Raw genomic sequence first — 17,698 nt, 5'->3', positions numbered from 1 at the left:
GGCCACAAAGGACAGCTGGGAGTTTGTGGGCAGGAACCATCTGCGAGGTTGGCGATCGTGGAGCGGCCCTGTGCGGCTGCCCGGGGAGCACAGGTCAGTAGAGCATGACCCCAAGGGGAGATGCAGGAAGAGTGGAGCTCAGTCAGCTACGGGGCCTCCCAAGGCCACAGAGCAAGGACATGGCAGCACCAGCGTTTGGGTGTGGCAGAGCTCTCTGCAGAAGCGCAGAGGAAGGGGCAGCCAGTGGGAAGCGCCTGTCAGGGCAGGTAGTGTGGGGGTGGCAGTGGGCAAGGCTGGCAGGAGCAGGTCCTTGGTCCTGGGATCCCAGGGGCTGCTGGCGGAGCCTGAGATCCTGGGGGGGGGGGGGGGGGGTGTTCCCTCATCCAGGCAGACGGGCTTGAGCTCACCCTGGATATGGCAGAAGGATGGCAGGAGGGAGGACTACAGGTCAGGGAAGCAGCATTCCAGAGTCATGGCCTGAAGGGGCTGTCACAGAAACGGTGTCAGAATTAGAGTTAGCTGCACAGAATGGACAACTCCATAGCAGTGGCTTGTAAACACAAGGGTTTATATGTGCTTCTGTCATAGGAAGTCCTAAGGTGGGTGCCCCAATCTGGTGAGGAGGCTGCATGGTGCCATTGGGGCTTCATCTCTTCCCAGGATCAGAGCACAGGGCCTTTATCTCCAAGGGTACCTCTTCACCCAAGGTGGCTGCTGGGGCTCCAGCCATCACCAGGTCTACAGAAAGAAGGAGGGGTGCACCTCTGGCTCAGCCATTTCCTGTGAGGAGCCTTCTCAGGAACCCCTCCCACAACACAAACATTGCTCATGTCACTTTGACCAGACCTTGTCTCATGGCCCCATCTAGCTGTCTGGAAAGCAGGAAATACCGTCTTTATCCTGGGGATAGGTGCCCAGCTACCATCAGCCCTGTGTCCCAGCAAGAGGGAGAACGGGTCAGTGTACAGCAGGGCCACTCCAAAGGGGCCTCCACACAGAGCTGTCTGGGATGGGGGACATGGCATCCTGGGGTTGTCGCCTGCCTGCGGGGGATGGGGCCGTGGAATGGACAAGCCCCCCGTGCTCCTGTGTGCCTCAGTCCTGCGTCCTCCCCTCATGTGACAGTCCCTGCATCGCTGAGAATGACCTGCTTGAGCCCTCCATGCACCCCCCGCTGTCACCCCTCCTGCCCACCCCTGGTGCCCCAGGCCGCATGTGCAGCCTCGCCCTCCCCGTGTAAATGCCACCTCCTCCAGGAAGCCTCGCATGCACCCACATGTGGCTGGGGAAGGTCCCTCTGAGATAAGTGACCCTTCACAGAGCCGAGTGACCCAGGACAGGGACCCATGGACTCCACACTGGGCCCTAGGTGCCACCCTGGGATGGGGACCTGATGGATCAGGCCGGCTGACCAGGAGCGAGGGGCCTGTGGCCCAGGGAGGAGGGCGGAGGGATGGGAGAGGCACAGGCAGCCGGATGGACAGATGGACACTGCTGCCCCCAAAAGGCGGCCGTGGAAGAGCCCTGTGCTGCTGGGTGGAGAGGGGACTGTGGGGATGAGCATGATGGCCTGGGCTGGCCGGGAGCAGGAGGAAAGGGGTGGGTCCTGGGGTGGGGAGGAGAGGGCGAGGGCACCCGGGCCTTCCAGGGTTTGCTCTGAAGTGACCGGCACCGTAGCCGGTCCGAGATGGGGAAGAGCTGGGCCTGGCCCCCTTGTGTCCAGAAGGCACTAATCCTCAGGGCTCGTCCTGGCCTCTGTGGGATGGTGAGTGGGGTGCAGGGGGTCCACTGAGCCGGGGCCCCCCCAGGGCTTTGGGAAGAAGGAACTGGCAAGGGAGCATGGCAGGGCTGCGGGGGTGAGAGAGCGTGGGGCAGGGGTGAAAGAGTGTGGGGCGGGGGCAGAGGTGAGAAGCCACGGAGAAGTCAGTGTAGACAGCGAGTGTAGACAGTTCTCTTGGCAACTGGTTCTGAGATAGGGCCAAGCAGGGGCAGCTGGCAGCGACATGGGGTCGGTGAGGGAGGGCGCAGACTCTAGGGCACATCTGGACACTGACATGCGCCCAGCAGAGCCCATCCCAGAGCTGGGAGGTGGCAAGTGGCAGGGATGGGCAGGGGGCAGGAACCTGCTGGTGGAGGGGCGGGGGGTCCCGGAGAAGAGCAGGTGGACACAGCAGGTAGGGGAGCACCCACTCGGGGGTGTGGCCACAGCCACATGAGGCCAGGGCCTGGGGGCCCACGAAGCTGGCTCCACTGCGGCCGGCGGGCGGGCGGGCGGGCGGGCAGGGACTGGGTGAGCCCGAGGTCCCCTGTCCACCCTCCCTTTCTCGCCAGCTGACAACTACATTTCCCAGTCCCCTTGGCTAGGAGTGGTCATGTGAGCAAGCTCTGGCCACTGAGATGTGAGCAGCTGTGTCACACGGGCTTCTGGGAAAGCTCCTTAAAAGGAAAGGGGCTCGCCCCTCTTCTCTCTTCCCTCCTGTTTGCTGCCCAGAATGGGACTGTGATGGCTGGAGCCTCACCCTCCATCTGGATCCATGAGGATGGGGGCCTGGCCTAGGGATGGTGTAGCAGAGAGCTGGATGGAGCTGGTCTCCAAGGATTCCATGAAGGTGTCATAGCTGCCCAGGGCTGCCAATGGCCAGAATTCCCTCACACGAGAGAAAATGAACAATCTCCTTTCAACTTCTCTTCATTCCGATTTTCTCTTTCGTGCAGCCAAAGCCAACCCTAGCACATAGAAGGGACCACGGAGTGCCAGCCATAGGCTGGACACGGAGGGAGGGGAGGGGGCTCAGGGGGAGCTCTGCCTCTGGGGTCAGTGGTGCCTGGGCGCGAGACTGGGGGGCAGTGTGGGGAGGGGCGTCTCCCCGGGGAGGCCTTTGGGGCCTCACACTTGCACGGGCTATGCCCTGCTTAGAGAGAGAAGGCTCTTCCACATGATGGAAACTGCATGGGTGCAATTCTGGGATTGTCTGGGGCCAGGACTGGCCCTGGGAGCTTGGGGAGGAGCCATCCCGCAGTGCACTCAGATCCTGAGACTGACAGCCCCTCATGGCACTGACACCAAAGTGGGACGCTGGCGGTGGGGTAGGAACAAGGGGCCAGCAAGGACCCCGCTCACCTCTGCCTCCAGCTCAGGTCCAGGGAGCTGGGACCCTGAGTTGGACACAGGGACCCCAGGCTGAGAACTGGGCAGGCAGGGGTCCCCCAAGCCTAGTGGGAGCAGGGGTGGTGGGGCCAGCCTGAGGGCCCCAGGAAGCAGCCAGAGGAGCCTGCACCCTCAAGCTCCGGCGGATCCTGAGCACCTGACGGAGCGCAAGCTGGGCTGGGCCGACCGGGCTCCTCCAGGAGGGAGCAGGGCACCGAGGTTGGGCCAGGGCAGGGGCTGCTCGCAGCAAGCCCTACAACCTCCAGGCCTCAGTTTCCCCTCATGTAATGCGCAGATAACCACAGCACGAATGCCACAGTGTGCTGGGAGGCTCAGATGGCCCGACCCAAGTCTATCCTGAAAGTGGCCGGCGCACAGTAGGTGTGCACGAAAGAGACTGGAGGGACCCAGAGGAGAGCCAGGGCGCAGAGCCCCTCCCACAGCAGGGCCTGCACAGATGCCCAGAGTGGCCCTGAGTGCCCTGCGTGTGGCTCCAGCTCCAGCTGAGTCGAGGGAGCCCCGAGGTGGAGTAGAGTGCGTGGGGGGGGTGCTTCTCCAGCATCCTGGCTTCACTTCCCCTCCCGCCACCCTGTCCTGTAGCCAGGGTTGATGTTGGAGGGTCCAGGTGTGGCCGCTGTTTCTGAGGGCCCTAGAAGACACCGTCTGTGTGGCCTTGTCAGTCAGGGCAGGACTGGGGTGGGGAGAGGGGGGAGCTGAGCTGGCCTGTGTCTGAAGGGGCTGCCCCTCCCTCCCTCTTCCTCCCCCTCACGGCCTCCCCCTGGAGGATGCTGATGGGGCAGGAAAGGGTGTGGGAGTGTGGGAGGCCCTGGTGGGTGTATCAGTACCTGGTCTCCCCTGTTCTCTCCCTCCTAGGGCTGGGAAGCCCTCGGATTGTCCCAGCCCGCCCAGTTGAGCTCAGCAAGGTGGGCTTAGGCGAGGCCGAGATCGGGAGACAGACAGGCTCCTTCGAGATCCCAACCGCCCGCGCTCTGCAGGTCTCTCCCCGCCCCCCAGCTCCTGGAAGTGGAGGCTGGGGCTTCTTGCTTGGCAGCCCCTTGCCCCCACCTCCAGCTAAGTCCACAGTGATGCTGATGATTTGATTTGACGCCAAGAGGCTTCTGGAAACTTCTGGAGTCTTCTGGGGCTCCTCTGTCAATTGCCTACACCCTGGAGGCCCAGGCCTCAGCGCTGAGACCAAGGTGTCCCCACCCACCTGCCCCCCCCTTAGACTCAGCGAGAGTGTGGCTGCCCAGGCCGGGAGAGTGTGGCCCTGGTGCTCACAACGCGGACGGGCTACTTATGGGGGAATTTCTGGCAGTGCCCGTGCCACACTGACGGGAGGAACCCGGTGACACCAGATGACACCGGGCCTGAGGGAGGCCAGCGGCCCAGGCAGTGGGGGCTGCAGCAGGGGACAGGGTGGTCGCACCTGCCTCTGCCCCCCCCACACACCCCCGCAGATGGCCCGGAGCTGCCCCTTTGAACTTTCTAGCCAGCAAGACAAGCCCACGTGGGGCACTGTCTTCCATGCCAGCCACCCACCACTGGGGTCGTCTCCTTCCAGCCCGGCCGCAGCGCTTGGTGGCAGGTGACTCGCGGGGACCGTCCCTCCGAGCAATCGGCTGGCCGAGGCCAGCGCCCCCTGCGAGCCGCCTCCCCACCCCACCCCCCGGGGCCTTGTCATCTCGGCCATCGCGCCGCCGCCTGTCGCTCCGGGAGCCGCGCCCAGACACGACCCGGCTCGTTCGAGGAACGGGGGCCGCGCCGGGCCGGACACAGGGCTCCCGCGGGCCGGACTCAGGCACCCTCGGGCAGGTCGCTCAGCCCGCCAGTCCCGGTTTCCCGCCCGGAAAGCGGCAGGAGCTGCCGGGTGGACGCGCCCAACGCGAGCGGAGCGACCCCCGCCCGGACTCAGGGGGAGTGGACGGCGGTGGAGGGGGTCGCCGCCGGCCAGAGCGGTGCCTCAGCCCCGATCCCGCGCCCGGCTCCGTCCCGCTGGGCTCCGCGCCCCCAAGGAGCCTCCTGAGGCCACAAGGAGCGAGTAAGGGGACGTCCCCGAGGCCACGGGGCTGGGGGTCAGGGGAGGCGGCGGCACGGGGACCAAGACTCTCGGACGGAGCCTCAGCCCGCTGGCGGGTGCCCTGCGACCACCCCGAGCGCATGGGGGGACCAAGTGCCATCGGACCAGGCGAGTTCGTCGAGGGACCCCGGGCGGCGGGGACGCCGGGGCCCGAGCCCCGCGCCGGGGCCAACACCCGGGGGCGCCTCGGCCGCGCCGACATCCCCACCAAAGGGCGCGGGTGGCGCGGGAGCCTGAGGGACGCGGGCGCGGCCTCCTGCGGTTTATTGATTGAGGGAAGTTCAGCAAAGTGCTTCCGAGCGGGCCAAGCCGCCCAATGCGGACAGTCGATTATAAATTTAAAACTCCTGTAGCGACCGGCCGCGCACGAGTCCTCGCCGGCCGCGCTCAGAGGTGCGGCGCGTAGAAGGCGGGCGCGCCGTAGGTCTGCGAGCCCAGCACGAAGGGCGACAGCACCGCCGGGCTCGACAGGAAGGGCAGCTGCGCCGCGCACACCAGGCCGCCGGGGCCGTGCGCCGGGTACGCGGCCGGGCCGTGCATGGCCAGCGGCGCGCCCATGGGCGGCGACGGGCTGAGCGGGCTGAGGCCGCCGGGCAGCCCCGCGCCCGGCCCCGCGCCCGGGCCCGGCCCCCCGCCGCCGCCGGTCGGCGCGCTGGTGTCGGCGCCTGGGTTCTGCTTCTTCCACTTGGTGCGGCGGTTCTGGAACCAGATCTTCACCTGCGTCTCGGTGAGGCTCAGCGACAGCGCCAGGTTGAGGCGCTCGCAGACCGACAGGTAGCGCGTCGCCTTGAACTTGTTCTCCAGCGCCACGAGCTGCTCGTAGGTGAAGGCGGTGCGCGCGCGCCTCGGCTTCCCGGACTTGGAGTCGGAGCCCGTGCGCTTCCGTTTGGGCTTCGTCGCCGCCGCCGCGCCCTGCGGGGTGGTCCCCGCGACCCCCGCCGCCGCCGAGGCCCCCGGCGGGCCCGGGGCTCCGGGCGAGTTCCCGCGGGGGCCGGTGGCCGCGGTCTCGTCCACGGCGCCGGGGGTCGCCTCGGCCTCGGCCGCGTCCGCACAGCCCGACCCGCGGGCCCCGAGGCCGCCGCCGCCTCCCCGCGCCTCCTCCGCGCCGCGCGCCGCCCCCGCCTCGGGCGCCGGGTCCTCGTCGTCGTCGTCGGGTGCCTCGTCCCCGCTGTCTGCGCTCGGGCTGCGGCCGCTGCTGTAGCCGTTGGCCTCGGCCTCGTCCGCCGGGTCGGGGTCGCCGGCGTCTGCGGGGGCACGGCACAGTTAGGACGCGCCCTGCGCTGGCGCTCGCCCGTCCCCTCCAGCGTTCCCGCTCCCCCGAAATGGCTCCCCGTCCCGCTTGTCGCTTCTCTTCGCTCACTTCCCTCCTCTTTCTGTGCTCGGCTCTTTCGTTTGCCCGCCCTCTTCGCTTCGTTCCCGCGCACCCGCCCGCCCGTCCCTCCGTTTTCTTCTCTTCAGAGGCCTCTCCTCCCTCGTCCCCGGGCCGCGCCTTCGGCGAGCGGGCCGGCCGGTGCCGCGGGTTCACAGCGGAGGGAAATCTCCGATCGATCCGCGGGGCAGATACAAACTTAATTAAACTCATTTTGTGTAACGTACAAACTAGTTAACGGCCATTTAATTTATTTGGGCGTATATTACCCTCCAATTATGGCAAGGCGCCGGGTCAGCCAATTACGGGGCATTTAAGAGTGGGCTGGGCCAGAGACCTGCGGTGGGGTTGGAGCCGGCACGGGGGAGCAGACTTCTGGGGACCAAAATCGGCCACCCTGGCCCCATCACTCCCTCAGGCCTCCGGGTCCTGGAACGTGGCCGCCCTCGGCCCCTCTGTTGAGGCCCCAGCAGGTCTGGGCTTGTCCTGGCGATGGGGTCCCGGCCTGAGCAGGAGGGGTTTGGAGCAGTGCTGAGCCTGGGTGGAAGTCCCGTGGCAGAGTCTGAGCTGCAGCCCTGCCCTCCAAGCAGAGGCCCCTTGGTGCTACATTTTGAGTCTCAGAAATTTGGAAGAAAGCATCTGTCTTGCGCAGGGCCTGGGGGCATCTGTGGGTCCTCCTCCCCCACAAGTGGTCACACAACCAAGGGAGAAGCCAGGGCAGGTGTCCTACACAGTTTCACCCAGTCGGGGACCAAGTCCCCGCTGTAGGGTCAGGTTGGCACCGAGAACCCAGGGAATAAACAAATTCAGTCCTGATAGATTCCTCCACGGCAACCACAGAGGTGGCATGGAGGCGGCGAGCAGGACAGGTGTCCTGGCCTCCCACCCACATCCCTTAGCAGGAGCAGGGGCTGTCCTCCAGGGGACCCCGAGACCACCGTGCCTCCCAGCCCCTGCCCTGTCCAGGGTGGGCTGAGGAGAGAGGAGGCCTGACCCTCCTTAAGTCAGCAGGAGACTGGGCCTTCCGCCTCGGGCAGCGCTCCATGCGGGTGGAGGCTTGGAGAGGAGACACTCGGAACCCGGACGGGCCAAAAGTGGGAAGGGTTTCCCCCGAGCCAGCCGGGATTTGCTCCTGCCGCTTCCTGGAGGAAACCGAGCTCAGGTGCCCAAGGCTGCCTTGCCCCGAGACAGCGGCCCAGCCCTGCCCCAGCCCTGGCTTCTGTCCCTGCGCCTCGGAGGGGCTGGGAAGTTGGAGGGAGGAAAGGCCGGGGGAGGGGGCACCAAAAGCAATCAGGAGCCGGTCGAATGCAATTCTCGATCAATAGCGGCCCCTAATAAGTGTAATAGGTTTTAATCGAGTAATTATCCGAATTTTGACCCTATAATTTAGATGTTCGGGGGGAGTTTGCAAGGTGCTTGAAAGAGATATGCATGCTGCCGTAATGGGATATCGACCCGGCCGGGGGCGCGGGCCGCCCCATTACCGGCCGCTTTCCGCGGCTAAGCACATTTCCCCTTAACTGTAATCGAAGGGATTTAATTGTTTTTCCAGAGATAACCAGCGTTTTGTCACAATTAGTCTGATTTGTCCAAAAAATAAATAAATAAAAAAGGAGGAAGGAGAGAAGAAGGCCTCGGTTGGTCGCGTGGGGGTGGGGAAGTCACCGGCCAGCCACCGCGCACGTCCCCTCCTCGGCACCGACTACCCTCCAAGGCCGGAAACGCGCTGTGGGGAAACCTGGGCCGGCTCTGCAGCCCCGCAGCCCTGGGCCCGGCCCGGCGGAGCCATCCTGGGAGGCGTGTGGCGGTGCGGCCCCGGAGTCCGGGTCAGACGGAGGCCGCGGGCGGGCCGGTGCCGGCCCCGCGCGCTGCGAACTTTCCACCGAGCCTTGGCGCCCGGCTGGCCAGGCTCGCCCAGGGGTCCCCGGGGCGTAAACGCGCAGACACGGCCCGTCCCCTGCCCCTGCGACCCGGAGCCGGCCGCGTCCTACTCACGCGGCGGCTCAGCTCCGGTGGCGGCTCCAGCTCCTCCGGCGGCGGCGAGGGCGCGGCGCTCCAGCTCTTCCGCGCGCGGCGGGCGTCCTGGGGCGGCAGGGGCCGGGGCGCACGGGGCGCACGCGGCGGGCGCCACGGGGCCCAGCAGCACACAGCGGCGTCTTCTGCTGTTGAACTTGTTGGGGTCCAGGATGTCCAGCACCGAGAAAGAGGTGGGGCGCGGCGGTGGGCCCGGCCGGGCCGCACCAGCCCCCTCGGGCGCCGCGGGCACTGTGTCGCTGGCGGCGAGCGGCGGGGCTCCGGCCCGGGGAAAGGCGGGCAGCTCGGCGCGCCCGTCCATGGCGTCCCGGGCGGCGGCGGCGGGCGCAGGCGGTGCGGGCCCCGGACCGGGCCCGGGCGGCGGCGGCGGCAGCGCGGGGCCGTCCCCGGGAGCCACCGGGCCGCTCGCGCTCATGCCGGCGTCCCGCCGCTCCGGCCGCTCGGGCCCCGCCGGCTACTGGTCTCCCATCCCCGGCGGCCCGGGAGCCGCCGCACGGTCTCGCGCAGACGGCCGCCGCTCCGCTCGCTCTCCGTGCCGCGCCCTGCGCTTGGCCGGTGCTGCCTGGCGCTGCCTCCGCCGCCGCCTCAGGCGCCCGCCGCGCCCGGCCCGCGCATTTATGGCGACCCTGCCGGCGGCGCCCACGCGCCCACACGCCGCACACACGTGCGCCCGCAGGCGGCCGCGGGGCTCCGCCGCCCTCGTTAGCGCGCGCGCCTAATTGGCTGCGAACGGTCCCGGGTGAAGGAGGCGGGCCCCGCGCGGGACACACGGACGGAGCCCCGGGCCCGACCGACAGACGCGCAGCCCGGAGGCAGCGTGCGGCCCGCGGGTGACAGTCGCGGTCAGCGGCGTGTCGCTGCGCCTCTGCTCATCCGGAAACGGCGTGCCTGCCTCCTGGGCGAAGGGGGAGGAGACAGCCCGGCTTTTAAATAATTGCGGGATCAATCGGCCGAGGGGCCCGGGGAGGCGCCGGGGCGCGCGGGAGGGCGAGCGCCAGGAGTTGGCTGGGACATCCTGGCGCAGGACGCGGCGCGGCCGGCCTCTCCTCCGGCTCCCGGCGCGGGGCCCTGGCGCTCTGGCGGCTGCTGTGGCTCCGGCGCCCCTCGGGGCGGCTGGGGCGGGGATGGGGTCCTCGCGGCCACTCTCGGGTCTTCGCCGCGCCTTCAACCCCCTCCCACGCGTTCCGTGGATCTCGGTCCCTCCTCTCTCGGTCGCTGGCTCGGGGTTTGGCCTCGCGTCTGGAGGTCTCGCCTGCTCAGAGTCTCTGCCCCTCCAGCCCCTCCCGCTCCCGCCTCCTTCGTGGCGTCAAATTAGGGCCCGGCCTCGTGTCCCCGCGCCGGGCGGCGCTGCCGCCCCCGGGATCGCTCATTAGAAGTGGAATCGAAAATGAGGAAGGCTGGCCGGCCCCCCCCCCCCCGCCCCCGGCCTCCCAAAATGGGGATCTAAAAATCGTACAAATGGCACGCGGCCTACGCAAAAATCGATACCCTTCAACTAAGGGGAAACGTTACGGCAAACTCCCCTTCCTGGCGCCCCGAGAAGGAAGCCCTCCGTCCGGGTCTCTATTTGTGCACAGTTATGTACCGCGGCGAGGGTTGCCCCGCAGGCCCGGCGGCCCTCGGGAGGGACGGGCCGTGGTCGGGCGTCCGAGCGAGCGCGGCGGCGCCCTCCTCCCTCCTCCCTCTGCGCGCGCTCAGGAGCACACCCACCGCTGGTGGGACCCAGGTGGGAGCCGGCGGTGGAGCGCGCGTGCGAGTGTCTTCGGGGTGTGCGGCTGTGTGTGACGGGTGTGAGCGTGCGCGCGGGCGTGTGCACGAGCGGTGTGCGTGCCGCCTCACTCTGCGGTCCCCGGAGCCTGCTCCACGCACAAGGACGGGTCCTTTGCAATTACCGCGGGCAATGATCCTTTGGAAGCAGAAATTAAAAGTTGGGAGAAATAATGGGGGACCGATCGGCTGCAATTTGGGCCAAGCTCGGACATGCTGAGCCTCAGGGAGGCTGGGACTGGGGGGAGGCAAGGCCTCCCCTCCCCCAACCCGCCCCTCCCTCGCGCGCTGGTCCATCCCGAGATTCTAATCAGACCCACAACACTGTGTCCTTCCTGGCCAGGACTTGATTATTCTTTATCTTTAAATTATAAATCACCTCCGGGGGAAGGAGGGTGGGTAATCTCTCATCACAGGGAGGTAATTATCTCCTTCCCGCCCCCACCCTCCTGCTGGGACTCTCGAGCTCTCTCCACCTCTCCCCCAGCTAAGTTTGAATATAGATGTGCACACGCCTTTCACACACATACACACACACATTCATTCACTGGCACGCACCATACACAAGCGCAAATTCATTCATGAGCACCCAGGCACACCACCGCAAATGCACCCACATCCCTGCAGCCAGCCTCACCCTCTGCCCGCCAGCCTAGCACTGGTCTTGGTGCCCCTTTAACTCTTTCCTGAGGAGGGGGATACAGGCCCCCTGGCCATGGCCCTGAGCTGCCCCACTGCTCCCACAGGAGGCACCACCACCGGGCACCCTGGGTAGCAGGTCCCAAGTGCAGACCTCTGACCCGGCTCTGGGTGGTCGAGTCTCAGCCTGACACAGAGCATCACAACGCCCTCAAGCGCACACTCACACTCCATGCCACAAAGCGTCTGTCTCTACCACAGGTCACCAGGCGAGGCGCAAACCCTACAGCCACAACCCCCACAGCCTACGGTGTGGGCGGGGCGGGCACGGGTCTGCTCTCACCCCAGTTAGACACACTAGACACCTGCAGGTGAGGAAGAGAAATGTGAGCCCTCTTGGTAGAATTTTCATTCAACACGAACACAAACACACACAAAATGACGTTTTATATAATGCAGATGTCATACAATGTTTGGCGAGCCTCTCTGAATACAGTAAGCAGAATACAGCACGCTGAATATGATACGTAATGAGCATAATGAAGCAATGCATCATAGTATACAGCCCCTCGGTGTTCTCCCCCCAAACACACACGCACACACACTCAGCAGTCAGAATGCTCTCCCTGCTGAGAGGCGGGGGCTGGTTCAGGGCTGGGTGCTACTTGGATGAAAGAAAGTGCTCTGACTGTCCTGGAGTTTGTCCTGGAAGTGTCAAGAACCCCTCCCTGGTGCTTCCCTCCCCTCTCTTCCGCACCCCCCAACGATCTAATAGGAGCTGCCACAGGCAGGGTAATGAGCTGCAAAGCCCGCAGTCCAGACCAGGGGCATAGGGGTGGGACAGCGGTGTGAGGAGGACCTCCAGAGCTGCATAGGGCACTTTGGGTCACTTTCCCATGAGAAAGGGGGTGCTGTGTGTAGACAAGGATCAGGGAGATCGTCATATCCTCTCCTGTCCGTCCTCTCCCATCCCCCATCTCTAAGGAACAACTGGAGTTATAGAGATGCTCAGCACCCCTCCTCCTCTCCTAGATACCCAGAAACAACCCTCCCCTCCCCCCAAGTTCAACCCAGAGCGTCTGCAGCTATAAAGACGTCCTTTCACTCCTAATCACAATTGATTGTCAATTAGACCCTCATTTGTGCAATCTTTGCCCATCTGCCATATCGGGTTATCTCCAAGCCACCAGCTTCACTTGCGGGGCCCCAGGTGGGCACTGACAGGTGAAATCAGTGCCTGAGAGGGATGCCTTTGCCTACCCAGTGGAGGAAACACCCCTTCATTGCTAAGCCCCCACCACTCACTGCACATCAGTCAGGACCAGATGGGGTCACTGGCGAGCTGGGGGGGAGTCAAGGCAGGAAGCGACATGGGACGAGGGTAGAAATCTGGGGGAGGGACTGGTGGTAAAATGTCTTAGAAGTGGATCCAGGAAAAGGAGTGGATGAGGGCTGAGACTGTGCAAAGAGGGAGGGGAGGTGTTTGAGGGAGAGGGCTGGGGAGAGCTGAGTGCCCAGCCCTTTCAATCCATGCCCTGTATGCTCTCCCCAGCATCAGAGTTTAGGGAAGTTTTGGGGGACTAGAGCAGGAGGGACATCCCACCATCTCTGCCACTAACTCACCATGTGCTTCCAAACCCTCCTCAATGTTGTCATCTGTCAATCGTGAGGGTTGGATTCCGTGTGACCTCTAAGGTCCCTATATCCTCCCCTCAATGGTCCAATGACAACAAGATCACAGCCTTCGTTGTAAATGGTGAGGAGGGGAGTTCTCTTCCCCTCTTGCACCTGGAGAGCTTTACTGGACAGGCTGGAAGGGCAGCAGTGTTCAGTGGTCTCCAGGGGCATATGGATAAATAACCCCCTTATGTTATACATATGTATATATGTTATATACAAATATAACATTTGTATAATGTTTGCTTCATGCAAAGCACACGCTAACCCAGACCACCCAGGGTCCTGCCAATATCGTTGCGAAATATATAGGATATGGATTGCCATCCCCGTCTACAAATTAGTGCTTGGACTCCTTGAGTCCAGACTGGGTCCTGCTGCTGACATCGTGCTGTCTCTGAATGGGCCACCTTCCTGTGCACCTGTGGAAAGGATGCAGGAGGTAGAGGCGGAGCATAGCGATGGAGATTCCTATGCTCTCTCCTCTTGCCTCTCCACCCTCTCCGCTCGATGACAAACTCTCTTGCTCACCCAGAGTTTGGAAAATGAGTGGGGAACTTTCTGCTTATTGTTTTTTTTCATTCATTTTCTCTAAGGCATCTCTCCCCTGGGGTCTCCTGACTCTACGAGAAAGGGCACCCCACATTCAGAACTGGAGAAGAGAAGAAGTACGGGCTGCTGACTACCCGGAGCGCTACAGCTCTGGGAAGGCGAGGGCCTCAGCCTCGCGCGGTCCCGGCGCCAGGGCATCTTCAGAACCACGGACAGCGCCAGCGCAGGGCGTCCCTTCAGGACCACGGACAGCGCCCCGCCGGCACTCCCCGCAGCGCGCTTGCGCGCCTCCTCCCCTCGTTCAGGACCGCGGACAGCTCCACAGACCCTGACGGGCTCTGCAAGCCAGGGCATCAACCCGCTGTTTCTCACGCCTGTGTCCCGTTCTCGGCTCCCTTCCCCAAACCCTGGGATACCCCGGAGGAGGAAGAGGGCGACAGGCTTTGTGCGTGGTGTGGAGTTCTGGGACAGAATATGCTACATCCTGGATGAGAAGGCAGCCAATTCACCACAGCCAAACCAGGACCCACCAAAGGGCAGGGGATCTTTACAGGGTTTTTCACTGCCTGGGTTTGGGTTTGAATTCTCCTATTTGTAAACTGCATGAGTTCAGAGATGAAAAGCAAGTAGCGCTGGGGCAGGGTCATGGCAAAGGTTCATTCAGATGTAAAGGTGAGGTTTCAATCCTTTAAAACAAAAAAGTCAAAACTGGAACAACTGGGAGTGGCTCTCAGGCTATGAGGGGCCCAGGGTGCTGTGTAGAGAGAAGGGGTACCTGACTCCCACATCAGGGCTGCAGAGGTGGCAGCCAGGTCCCACTGTCAGCTTCGGAGGGGCCAAAGGGTTTTCTGACTAGAGGCCAGGAAGGAGTGGGGATCACCACCTTGCAGATGAGTAAACTCAGGCTGGAGAGGATCGATAACATGCTCAAGGTCATCCGGCTATTACTTGGTGGAGCTTTGATGTGAATGCTGGGTCCTTCTGATGCCAACATTTTTAATGTGCAAAGTGACAAATGGTGGACAACTGGGTGCCAGAGGGAAGGCAGTCCAGGTGGGGTGCCCAGAGGGGTCCTTGCCTCTGCAGGCTCTGTCCCTCCAGACTGCCCCTTTTTGCCCCTGCCCTATCCGTGTCCTCTTTGCTGCCACAGGTCCATCTCTGAGGCACAGCAGCGGTGTCCAGGTTTGACCCCGCCCAGGATGGCCCCCTCCCCTCCCTGCCCTCCAGGGTCCTGCCAGCACACAGGGCTTCAAGCTCAGGCATTCTCACTGTCAGTGATGACCAGAGTCATCTGGGGTTTCTATGGATTTTTTTTTACCCAGGGGAATGCCCCAGTTCCCTGTCTAGAGGTGAATGGTCAGAAGATCCCTGGGGAGGCCTTGGGCACTGGGTGTCAGGGTCTCCCAACAATGACCGCCTCCACCTCTCACTGCCCCTGCCACAGCCTGGCCACCAACCATCTACCCTCCATCACTCTAAACCACAAATAGAATCACACTCTTCCTCTTCCAGAAATGCCCCACGGGTGCCACGATTCAGGGTCTGGGATCTGCAGCCTGGCATCAAGGCTTTCCTGACTGTAAGCCTGGAAACTGCAGGCTGTCCTGCATGGTCTCTAAACCTGTGTCCTGTACCCACAGCTCCTGACCGTACCCAGATGGTCAAGCTGCCGTGTGCCTGCACATGTGGTTCCCTCTGTTGGCAGTGCCCTTGGCCACTTGTCCACATGCACCATTCCTACTCACCTTAGTGGCAGCACCAGCTGGAAGCCATCTGACTTCCTCATGTGGAGGTAGGTGTCATCCTGGGTGCCCCTCCAAACCCTGAGCTTCACTCTGTTGTCTTAACAGGTCATGGGATCTTTCCCTTTCACTTGTGGCTGTGGCTCGAGACTGTCGGCTCCTGGACATTGTGTGTGGGTCTCACTTAGCTCTGTGTCTCCATCAAAGAGGAGGCAGGATGCAAAATGCAAAAACATGTTCACACAGACAATGAAAATTAGAAGGTGCAATGCCAAAGGGTGGAGCAAGCATTTCAGCCGCATGCCCCACTGCCACCCCGTCATGGTCCGACTTCCTGGTCTGTCTGCCCGGCCCCTGTGGATAGGGAAATGGCCCTGGCCTGGGAGTCAGGGCCCTGGCCACCTTGGCTCTGTCCTCCACTAACAGTGTGGTCTGGCTTCTCCTTGGTGGAGAGGATGCGGGTGGTCCCTCCCCAGAGCCCCTGCCCAGCTGCTGAGACTGTGGTGGCTCCAGCTCACACCACACCCATGAGCTACCTTGGAGAAGTGCCCTTGGCTGACAGGAGAAGCCTTTCCAAGAGACACCTGGGGGGACACCACCCCCTCCTCCAGGGCTCCCTGCAGACGAGGCCAAGGTGGGACTTTACGTGACGGCATCCTTGCTCCATTCCATCCTAGATTTCTCCTGCCTGAGTAAATTCCAGGGGCCTGAATCTCTGCTTCCAGCTCTGCTTGGCCTCCCCAGGGGTAACAGGTCAGGAGGGGGTGGAGACTGACCTCAGAAGTCCCTGCACAAGGGAAAAACTATTGCTGACCCTGCAGCGCTGTGTGTCTGTGCACATGTGCACACATATGGGAAGGCTTCTCATATCTCCCACTCGTTTGTTTGGTTGGTTCCCATCTCACCTGGCTCTCCTGCCTCAGTTTCTCCCTCTGTGACCAGACCTCTATGTGTCCACCAGCTGGCCTGTCCACCTACCCTGCAGTCATTCGCCTCTTTTCTGAGCATTTCCAGAGCCACCCAGACTCAGGTACCAGTGTGTCCTCCACCACCGATATCCCACTGGCGGCTCATTCCTCCATTCCACATGCGTCCAGCTAGCCTCCATGGCTCACCTCTGACAGGGGGTCCTGCGGTGGGATGGGAGCGCGAATGACCAAGATAGGCAGGTCCGCCCTCAAGGAGCCCTGGGGGCGTTTATCTGTTTATCAGGGGCAGCAGGCGGATGGTGGTCCTTCAGTTACCACCTGACACAGCTCGAGGGAGGGAGGGAGGAGGTCATGAGGGCTGGTGGGAAGAGGCTAGTGCAGGTCTTGGGTCTCAGGCAGGCTGGGGAGGTGAGAAGGTGGGCGTTCTCTGGCCCGGAGGAGAGTGCAGAGCTGGGTGGGCATAGGGAGGAAGTGGGGTAGGGGTGCGGAGTGTGGGGGATTGAGAGACATGGAAGCTGCCAAGGAGGGTGCCAGGAGGGGGCCCAGGTCAGGTACACAGAAGGCGCTAGATAAATGAGCGAAGTGAAGTGTTCCCCCCCCCCACCCCACCCCACCACGCGCCCCGCTCCAGGGCCGCTCGCAGTCCCGAGGGCAGGTGGGGGTGGGGGTCAGGCTTCGTAATGAGCTTAATTGAGGTTAATGCCTCTTGCGCAGCTCCCTGATTATTAAATTATTATTATCACACGCATGAATCATAATTAGAAGTTTGAGTAACGCTCTAGGGAAGCCGCGAAGGAGCGATTCTGGCGCCGGTCCCCCTTGCGCCGCCCGGGCAGGGGGTCGGGGGCGGGGACGGGCGCGCTCGGGGCAGGGACGTCGGGAGGCGTGTGCCGGCGGCGGGCGGGGGGCGCGTGTCCGGACTGCAGCGCGCTCACGTGGGTGAGCCCTGCTCGCACTGCCCCCCGCCCTGCCGGGCCCCTCCTCCCTGCGGCCTCCCGCTCGCCCTCAGGCCAGGCAGGACTAGGAGATGGGGGCAGCGGAGCAGAGAGGGGCTCCTGGTTCTACGTTCCCTCTTCTCCCGAGGACCCCCTGCCGACGCCTTTTGGAACTGCACCCCCCCTCGTATTCCAACGCCCCACCCCACCAAGCCCGCGCGCCGCGTGCCGGCACCAAGGAGGCCCTCAGTGAATACACGCTGGTCAAGGAGGTGTGTGTCCGTGTCCTTCACATGGACGTGCCTGTGTGTTCATTCACAGGTGTGACTGTGTGTGTCTGCTCCTGTGCGTGCGTGTGTCCGTGTCCACGTGTGTGTGACTGTGTCTGTGTTCATGTGTGTGTCTGAGTGTGTCCATGTGTGTGTGGCTGTGCGCAGGTGTGTGCCCAGCGTAGGTCTGACTCTCCAGCTCCGGCCTGTGTGCCCTGTGCCTGCGAGTGGGTTTGGGGGTCATCGGGGTGCAGCTTGGGTGGAGCCCGCAGGAGGGGCCCTGGCTCGGCTCTTCACTGGAGCACGCGGGTGTCTACGAGCTTCTGACCCCCTCGCCCAGTCCTTCAGCGCCTCCCCCTGCACAGCTCTGCCAGGAGAATCCCCGGAAAAGAGGGCCCGGGGAGGGTGGGGGTCCAGAGGAGAGATGAGCAGTCATCACCCCCCCCCCCCACCTCTCTGTCCCTCTCTCTCTCTTCTCTCCAATTCCACTTCTCTATTTATTTTCCTCTCTGTTGCTGAAACATATTGAAGGGGGAGAAAAAGGAAACATTAAGATC

General features: G+C 63.5%; 1 protein-coding gene across 1 annotated transcript; it reads right to left on the bottom strand.

Annotated features, from left to right (window-relative positions):
• Positions 1-5,483: 5,483 nt before the first annotated feature.
• On the bottom strand, positions 5,484-9,046 carry NKX1-1 (NK1 homeobox 1). Its single transcript, XM_070611820.1, has 2 exons — positions 8,593-9,046; positions 5,484-6,472 (listed from the first exon to the last, which is right to left on the bottom strand). Exons 1-2 carry the CDS (start codon positions 9,044-9,046, stop codon positions 5,616-5,618), a joined length of 1,311 nt encoding a protein of 436 aa, XP_070467921.1. The 3' UTR covers positions 5,484-5,615.
• Positions 9,047-17,698: the final 8,652 nt, after the last annotated feature.

Source organism: Equus przewalskii, chromosome 3 (genome assembly GCF_037783145.1).
Source record: "Equus przewalskii isolate Varuska chromosome 3, EquPr2, whole genome shotgun sequence".
Lineage (NCBI taxonomy): Eukaryota > Metazoa > Chordata > Mammalia > Perissodactyla > Equidae > Equus > Equus przewalskii.
The sequence above is the reverse complement of the archived record's forward strand: the minus strand, read 5'-3'. Positions and strand labels throughout refer to the sequence as shown.